Consider the following 9,884-nt stretch of genomic DNA (forward strand, 5'->3'; position numbering starts at 1 on the left):
AACCGTTACCATCCGGAAGTACGTGACACGTCATGGTAACAATAAGTTCTACTGGACCTGCAATGTTTCGAATCCCGGAAATAATACTTTTGCGGCGTGTGGTGTCGGTTTTTACGCATGGAGTCTGCCGACGACAGCCGCCAGACAACTGTCTATTTAGAGCTGGGAATGCTGCTGCTGCGAAGACCCCATGCCAGCCCACTCCCTGGTCCGCACACCTGCTTGGATCCATCTTGCTGGGCGTGATATTTGACAGCTACTTCTCGGGCGTCAACGTCCCCGTCTTGGCTGGAGTTGGGGTCGCGCGTCCAGTCTGTGGCTGTTGCCTGTGGAGTCTTTGGGTCTATCCAGCTCCCCTTTGGATTATACGATCGTTTGACCAAAAACATTACATTTTAGACCCTGTTTCCCTGTGCACCTATGGCGGAGGCTGTGCGACCCGAGGACTATTGCGACGAGGTGCTGGAGGACGAGTTTGGAGTAATCATCAAGTGTCGATCTGGTAGGAAAGATAACTTGGTGTGCATGTGCAAGAGCATATACAAGAAACTTGACAAGTTGACAATAAAAAAACGAAGGGAGGTGGGGCATGCTTTTTAAAATTAAGTGCACAAAGTGGACTGCATGCACAAACAGTATGTGATCCATAAAGTGGACTGGACTTCCTTTCACTGAAATCAATGGAGACACTGATTTTCAGTGGACAGCAACTGATTTAAAAATATATATTTTTTTGCCCCTAGGACATTAAAGTTTGAACTATAATTTTCTTTCATTCCATATTTGTTTGACCTATAAAAGCTAGCACAATATTGATTTTATGCGCCTTAATTAACAGCTACAATGTTTCAGAAAAATATTCCACCTGTTGCTGAACTTCCTTAATTCCTAAATGTTACTAGTAAAAATATTATATTACAGTCATTATTATTCTTTGAACCTTATATGCTAGTGAAAAAAAAAGATGGAAGTTTCCAAATCAGCACAAAAACTTAATCTAGAAAAGTTAGTTTATTACTAACTCTCTTTTTACAAAAATCTGTTTAAAAATCGTTCACCAATCAATTAGTTGTCGATTAACATATGAATGTTATTATCTCACCTCATAGTAAAAAATAGTTCACCACATAATTACATTTAGAATCTAATAAAATCGGCTTTTATTTAATCCACTTATTTTATTGTATTTGTTCCAACCACATCTATATTGGCTAGTCCGCTGTTGATTGTTTTAACCAAATTTGAATTCAAGTTGAATGTCAATCCAACTTTGTTCTGTGTACATTTAGTTGTGATGCACAGTTTTGATTTCTGGTCCAAATATTTAGGAAACTAGGAGCACTATAGTGGTGCAATTAGCTTCTTTGGTCAAGAGAGTGTGCTGAGTTTACATTCATGTCCTCCAAGTGTTTACAGTGGAATAACAACAACATGATTTGTGTCTACATGGGGACATTTTCCCTTTGCTTCCCTTTGATTAAAATGATCTCCTCACTTGTAAACAAATCATTTTGGAGATATTTGCAGCACAATATACAAGTTGTGCCAAAAGTCACTACAGAGACTTCTTCATTTCCCGTATCATTCCCATATCATTGACAGCTTTAGACTTGGCAGTATTTGTCAGCATGTCCTTCTCCTGCCCTCGCCTTGACATTGAAACGGTATTGAAGAATTGCCACCTGGTAAGAACTGTTGCATAGTTTGCCATGAACGGATTTTATTTCGAGAATCTTACCAGCGATAGCGGGAATTGTACTACACGTTGGAAGAGTGTGGGAGCCATAAAGCTTTGCAAACTGGCACTGAACTGCCTGCAGTCAGAGACTGAAAGACTTCTTGCCAACACTGCTCCGATGCTGCTCAACTGGCAAAGAATGATATGCTCTCAAACTGCATAGCCGAAGATGTCACATGCTGATGGCTTCATTTCTGTCTGAACGATACCTGAAACAAACAAAAACAAAAAAGTCAATTGACTTTTGGGACATTCGGTATACAGTACCTGTCTTTGCTTGTAAATTTTAGCTCTAGGGTTGTGTTGAATACAGTTAAAAAATACAACAACAAAAAAAGTTTGGGAAGCAGCTAAAGTGGTGTAGTGTTGTTTGCGTGGACACTGAATCTGTCACATAGTGATGAGATGAGGCCTGGGGTCCTCTTTTAGAGCTTGTAAATTCCGAATGTCCTTGAATGGTGTTCTGGTGGACGAGCTCCAGCGAAGTATGCCGTCTCTCTCTCTCTCTCTCTCTCTCTCTCTCTCTCTCTCTCTCTCTCTCTCTCTCTCTCTCTCTCTCTCTCTCTCGCTCTCATACTCCTTCTCTCACTCTTGCTCCCCCCCCTCCCTCATGACCAACCCGCCATCAACCTCTACCTCCCAAGCTCCAGCTGGAGGGTCATCTCATGCTGGAAATAGCAGTCAGCTGGCTTGTTGGACTCCTGGTGTGAGAGTGTCAGATAGCTTACTGGGAGGCTGCCATGTTCTCTTCCTTTCCCTTTTTTTCTTTTCCCAAATTTCCCCACCACCATCGTGTTCATGTCCCATGCATTTCCAATGCTTCCTATTTCCTACTTGAGATGGTGATTCGGCGCAATGAGAGAAGAAATAGAATGTGCCCCTTTGTCTTGTTGTCTGCACCTCCTCGTTTCATCTTTGACCACCAATGTTGGCACTCGGTTTCTATATCAAGCTGCACTCGCATTTCTCAGCCCCAGCCCACACCGAGCCATAACATTCCACATTGTCTGAGTTACTCTAAGGCAAATCACGTTCTTTTAATAAGTCAGAATTTGATTAATTACCTTTTTTATTTAACTGTTTGAAGTGATTGGATTGAAATGGGTTTTTTTTCCACTGTGTCTCATGTTTTAGTTAAAATAGTGGGATGTAATTGCAGCACTCCTACTTCTTTTGTCTTTTGCTTGACCTTACCTGTGCAAAAACAGCTTTTTGTCAAGTCGTGCTATTGATACACTCGCATTGAGTATTTTTTTCTTCACTTCTGCACACCATGAGAAAAAAATGAATCTCTGTACTATCGCACTGTAAAATATCCAAATAAACACTCTGTGATTCTCACCTTCAGCTTACGCAACTGTTTGAATTGTTCAACACTCGAGATTCATACTGGTGCAACATCATTTGAAAGTTGACTGCAGTTTTACTTGCGCCTGCTAGAGAGATGGTCAAAGTTGCCCCCTTGCATTTCCAGGCAGCTGAAGGACCACCACTGTTCCTACTCACTTTGACTCGTGACTGACAGCAAATACCACGTGTCTCCATCTGACATTGTAAACAGATGAAATACAATATTCTTTTATTGGCCAGCATAAGTAATAGCATTTTAGCCCAGAAGATGGCAGCACAGTCCTTTGGCCAGCAACCACTGCACTTTTCAGCATAAAAGTTTAAAAAGAAGGTAAACCGGGTGATTGGCTGTTATCAGCAGAGATCATCTCCATCACACTAAAAGATGGTCCGATCAATGCATTACCAAAACAATTTGAGCAAATAGTTGACATTGTAAACGGGCTGGATTAAAGACCAGCATGGACTGTAGTTTGCTCTCTGGTAACAGACATTTTGGACTGTATAACAAAGCCATCAATCACAAGATCCTAAATATTTTTTGCATTTGGCTAAATCATATTGCAGAGGGATGTATCCGGCCTAAAACCCACGTGGCAGTCATAATAACGGCCGCTGTTGTTGGTTGGTGAGAGCAGAATAAAAATTTGTACTGTTGTACTCTATCTATCTATCTATCTATCTATCTATCTATCTATCTATCTATCTATCTATCTATCTATCTATCTATCTATCTATCTATCTATCTATCTATCTATCTATCTATCTATCTATCTATCTATCTATCTATCTATCTATCTATCTATCGTTCTATCGTTCTATCGTTCTATCGATCTATCGATCTATCGATCTATCGTTCTATCGTTCTATCTATCCTTCCATCCTTCCATCGTCCGTCCGTCCGTTGTCCATCTGCCCGCCCATCCGTCCATTTTTTCCTTTTACGTTCACTAATTAGCGCCTGAACGCATTCAATGGAAAAGGTTTTGTTATTGAAACATTAATTCATTTTAGAGCTGTAATTCATTTGACATTTTTGCTCATGGAAAACTTGCCACCATTATCTGATAGCGACCTGGTGTCATTTTCCCCATTTGAAAGCATGCCTCCATTATCTGATAGAAAATGCTGATTGGTGTCAGCAGGTCACATACCTTCCAGTTGGCCCGATTCATTTAATGAGGTGAGCTTTAGTTAGTTCATTTCCTTGCCATTCATTTGCTCGTCTCCTCACCCCTCACTCACCTCTTGCCTCTGCCTCTCTTGCTTTCATACCAATTTGTTTGTCTTATTGCTTCGAGATCGTGCACAGTTGTCCGGTTTTCATTCATGGGCGCACAAACCTCTGCATCATGTTATTAAACCATTGTCAGCAACACTCTTTCCACTTTAAATGGGCATCTCGAGGCTAATGAAAAACAAAAGTGGAAGAGGAGCAATGATTCAGAGGGCGCGATTGAAGCGAGGGAAAGGTGAGATTGAAGGAACGACTGAGAAATGAGACAGATGGCCGGAGGGCAGATCCAGGTGGAAGGTTTGAATGGCTGATGTGGAGATGAGGAGGCTGAAGTCGGCAAAAAGAATGAGAAACTCAGTATTTTTTTTTCTAGAAGAAAAGCAGGAGATGTGTCAGGCTTGACAAAAAAAAGGTGTTTTAATAAACTGGACAGGTGGAGCTATTTTCAGAGGCTTGTGCTTACATTTTATATAATAACTGTTCAATTCTGCTGCACTTTTTTTTTTAACCCCGCTCCATATATATCCATTTCGATCACGTTAAAAGGACAAACCAACTTCTCATCTCGATGACGTCTGATATTTGCTGTGCCGAAACGGAAGACCTCAAAGTCCAAACATAAAGCGGTTTAAAATTCATAGACTTGAACAAATGAGAGGGGCTGCCTCAAAGATAAGAAAGTAAGGGCTGAGAGACACGGGGGTGTAAAGGCTCTGATTGCACTTACTAATTGCTGTTCACATGCAGGGATGGTCTTATCGTAATCACTCGCCAACTCCAGCATGCTCGTTCTCCCGCCAGCCTCTGGGTTTAGTTTGGAACTCAGAGGAGCAGCAGCAGCACGGCCACGCTTCAGCCTGGCATTATAATTAGCATGTAGATTACATTTGAGCACAACCACTGCACCCTCCACGCCTCCAAATTAGACAGGGACCCTCCTTGAAGACCGAGAACAGGAAACCAGGACGGAAGATGACACCTTTTCAAAAATAACTTTCTCCAACTCTTTGGCGAGACTGTCCAGTTAAATGGTGCCTCAGGAGGTTGTCTACATGTTATGCAATACTGTGTAGAAATAAGTTGCTGCCAGTTAACCACCAGCTGACTCTACGTTCTAATTTCCCGGCACCCACATCACTCACCCTGCCAGGCCCGGGCCTTTAAAGCCATACACACTCAAAGTCACAGATAAACAGCAGAATGTAAAGATGGTGACCCGAAGTGGACAAAAATAACTCACATGCATGTTATTGTTTAGTTATGATTTTTTTGTATGATTTACTCAATCGATAGAATACACAATTCAATGGCTGCAGCTGCAGTTCACACATCATTCAAACCCTAGCTGGGAATTGCTCATCTCTATGCTGTGAATGTGTCTGCTGGTATCTGCCAAATAAGTTGGAGCATAATAAAGAACCGAGTGATTTGCGTCTGCTGGTTATTTAATTAGATTTAATTTCACCCAGGCAAAGGTGTAACTCAATTAAGGCCAATTTTAATTAGCCATTTCGACTCCACTCGCGTTTCCTGGCGTAGGGGCGTGAGTCGCATTTTAGATTACAGTAATCTGTTAAAAAGAAGAATTAAATTAATGATAGAGCACATTATCAAGATCACATTCGAGAGTAAAACGCAATACCACTGTAGTTTTTTTTTTCTGTTATCTGATTGGTGCCCTACCAAATGACTTCTTCCTATAGAAAATGCCTGTGCATAAAAGTGCTCAGAAGGTGTGTTGTGCTCTCTCAAGTAACTATTGCCAATTTATCTTTCAGTTCCTTAGAAATGTATTTTCTTGGTCAGATTAGTGCTACGATTCGGTTCCTCAATCAAAACTTTGTGTCATAGCCAGTCTTTTAAATTCGACACGATGAAGAAGAGTGTTGTTAACAAACCACAACAACATACTTCACAGGCTTATTAATCATCTTCAGACATATAATGGATAAAAGCAAAAAATCTCAGTTTAGAGGATCGTCAAGGAAACGGTAGAAAAGAGGCAATCTTGCCACTTGCCCCCTTGACTACTTTAAAAACTTTTATGTCACATCTCTCTAGTATGGTGGGTGTTGTTTCTAGCATATTTTTCAGATGACTAGCCGGTATCCCCCGGAGTGTCTGCCATTGCTTTAATACCAAATCACTCCACCAAGAGCGAGATCATTCTGCACAGGCAAAATACAGTACATGCTTTAACCACACAATAAAGATGCCCTAGCAACTGGAGCCAGAAGGCAATCTAGAGATACCCACAGCAACCCAGGTACTCTGCCCTAAAATATGTTTTTACTCAAGATGTGCTGCAATGCACTGGTTAAAGAAATGTGATTGCCAGAAAATGGTTGTATACTGTCATTATTTATTGCGGGCTAAGGGAACAAGGTTTACTTTGCTCATAAACAGACCCATCAGCGAAGAATATAAAATGGGCTGCATTCTATATTTTTTACTGATTAAGAGCTTCCGTCTCGTTCTTTGATGCGATTCAATCAGTCGGCAGTCCAGTCCAGTTCAGTTTGACGCACGATGAATGATGGAAGAATAAATCAAGGACTCCAAAGTAAACTGCGATGCTGCTTGGAACATCGTTTCCAATAAATATATTTATAGCGCACATGAATTAAAACAAACATTACTAGCAGAAAAGTTCAACCAAAAACACTTAGGTAGAGCTAACAAAAAGGATTTTTGGCTCACTTATGATGTTAATTAATTGCAAAGGTGGCCTACAAAAGACAGCAGTTATGTGAACTACTATACTATAATTAGCTTCTTTTAATGTTAACTATCCATCCACACTGCAGGGAGCATCGCAGATACTTTTAGGCAAGAAACAGTGGACTGCCTGGACTGTTGCAGGGCTCATATAGATAACCCCTCACGTGCACATTCACACTGACTGGCAATTTTGAGCCATCAAATTACATCAGTTCATTCAGAAATGCACAGGCAGGCACGCACACACACACACACACACACACACACACCTATAGGGACCCCATAGACAACTGTCTCTTTAATGGCTGAGCTCCTGAGTCCCCAACTGCGATAAGTGAAGTTTAATTAAGGGAATATTGAGAATTGTAATGAATTATTTTAATAGCCTGCAAATTGCTTCCGTTTTCCGTAGCAAGAACGAATACGAGTGAGTGAGCAAGAATGTGTGTGTGCTACAATATGGGCAGGTTAAGCAGTGGCTCATTTGCAGATGAGACCATGCCATCAAAACAGGCAGATTTGATTTCCCCTCTGAAAGAAGGTGAAAACTGCTGCAATGGTTTTGATGAGAGCATGACACAGCCAGGTTTTGGAAACATTTTTAAATAAAAGGCATCACTGTTTGAACATTTACGTTCCAGTTGAACAAACCCAAGATGTGTTGTCAAACTGCAATAAGAACCATTTCTAAAATTGTTGTCTTTTCTAACGAGCAACATAATTGACCCTAAAATGAGTACAGCGCTATTTACTGGCGCTGTGGTGAATTGTGGCCAATTGTGGGACCAAAAGACTGAAAATGAAATGTACCTAAGTGGCATGTTGAGTGGACACCGCTGAACACTACTGGACACTATTTTCTGTCTTTTGAATTGAGTTTGTAATTGGTCCATTAAATTGAAGTTCTACCGTATAAGTTTCAAATCACATTTCTAATAGTGGAGCCAAGCATTATTATCTTGGTTAATATTGCATCGTATTGAATCTCATTAGTGTGCATGTTTAGCCAATGATGTGTTGCATAGCAGACATTCATTCATGTGGATTGCATTTTTTTTCTAAACGAAACTGGAAATGATAGATGGCCTGTGTGTGTCAAGCCTGCTAATGAACGCACATGAATGCAAGGGGAACAGAATCAATTCCAAGTTCACAATGGGGTCTTAGCATCCCGCAGCCAATGAGTGCACAGGAAAGCCTGGCATTTGCAGCCCTGGTTGACACATGGAGGATTTTTAATGACGCTTGTGATTGCGGTGAATAATGGCATATGGTAACTCGTGCCCAGACTCCGGCAACCAGAGCCAAAGAGAGGTTTACTCATCTGCTGGCTATGATGTACCAGACAGTTGCTTGTTGTTGTGCTTGCCTTGGCAAAGTTGACACAAGCAGTTCCAAAGCAGTGCATAATCACAATGTGCTAATGTCTCCGGAGGGGTCATTACTGCGCATAAAAGCTCGAAAGATTGCTGTGCACCGGAGATTGAACTAAAGATTTTTTGATTTTCTTTTTTCTCAAGATTGAGCTTCACTTTGTGGTGCTGCCAGTCTCATATTCCTGTCGGTGTGAATATTTTAAGATGAGCAGTGATTACCCAAAGCTAGTCAGGCATCTGTGCAGATGTTTGCGGACCTTGTCGTTTTGTTGGTCGGACAGTTGGATGAGTGTTATGCTAGACCGGCGAGTCCAAGGTCCTTTGTAAATGAGCTGATTGTACAAAAAGATGCCAAAAATAACTTCAAATTTTAGTCGTGGTCAGGTCGACAAACACCAAATGTGGATTTGTCAGTCCAAAAAGCAACCATTTGACCAAGGAAATTTCACTTAATTTGTGTAAAAAAAAATAAAAAAATAATATTATTATTTCCTACGTAGATTTATTCGTACCGGTAAAAAGTTCCGGTAAAATGTATTTGCCTACTTCCTGGTTTCTGATCTATTTGTGTTTGAAATCATCACACCAATTAACTATAAAATACAGTTTCTCAATTATTATTTAATTGGTTACCGGGGTACATCAAAACCCATTTGACCCTACTCGAATAGCTCCTGAACCGAATAACCGGTTTTGTAACAACAGAAATCAGGCATTCGTGAACTGCTGCCGAGCCTTTCGCAGCATTGCAGAGGAGTTCAGCCCACTCCTCATCATGAAATTGTTTTAACGTAAACATTTGGGAAAGTTTTCAATCCTGAATTGCATTTGAGGTCATTCCAGAGTACCTCAACCGGAAAACCTCGCCTTGGCCACTCCAAAACCTTGATTATTTTTTTGGAGCCATCCAGAGGTGGACTTGCTGATATGTTTGAAGTTGTTGTCATGCTGCATAACCCAAGGAAGCTCAAGTTTGAAGGCAAAAATGACCTGAAGTTAGCCTGCAGGATTTTCTGGCAGACAGTCGCCGATCTTCAGATAACTGATGCGTATCAGAAAGAAGGATGCCTCCCATTGCAGCTAAAAACTCTAAAAAATAACTCTAAGTGGCCCCTCAAGATATCTATTGATTTTATAGGAAATATTCTGTACTTTTCTAGCCTAGTTTTACATTTTGGTATGCAAGTGCACTGCAGTCTAACTGCATCAGTCTGTAACAGGAAGAGCTTAAATGCCTGTTAAGTGCTTTTCCTTCCTGCTGCTCCTATGGATGTTTGCCATCCATCCATTATCTGTACCGCTTGTCCCCACGGGGGTCGCGGGTGTGCTGGAGCCTATCCCAGCAGTCATCGGGCAGTAGGCGGGGGACACCCTGAACTTGTTGCCAGCCAATCGCAAGGCACACAGAGACGAACAACCATCCGTACTCGCACCTATGGGCAATTTGGATTGATTTTTTTTG

The 9,884-nt window shown here is 41.2% G+C and overlaps 1 protein-coding gene across 11 annotated transcripts in view; it reads left to right on the plus strand.

The window, feature by feature from the left end:
* The first annotated feature begins 255 nt into the window (after positions 1-255).
* dmd (dystrophin) overlaps positions 256-9,884 on the plus strand; it is a 96,706-nt gene continuing 87,077 nt past the window's right edge. For 10 of the 11 annotated variants that reach the window (XM_037274288.1, XM_037274231.1, XM_037274297.1 and 7 more), the window contains exon 1: positions 256-502. In XM_037274288.1, the coding sequence (XP_037130183.1) occupies positions 421-502 (82 nt within the window). In that variant the 5' untranslated portion in view covers positions 256-420. The remainder of the gene's footprint in view (positions 503-9,884) is intronic. The other variant, XM_037274242.1, reaches the window with a different exon arrangement.

This window comes from Syngnathus acus, chromosome 2 (genome assembly GCF_901709675.1).
Source record: "Syngnathus acus chromosome 2, fSynAcu1.2, whole genome shotgun sequence".
Taxonomy (NCBI): domain Eukaryota; kingdom Metazoa; phylum Chordata; class Actinopteri; order Syngnathiformes; family Syngnathidae; genus Syngnathus; species Syngnathus acus.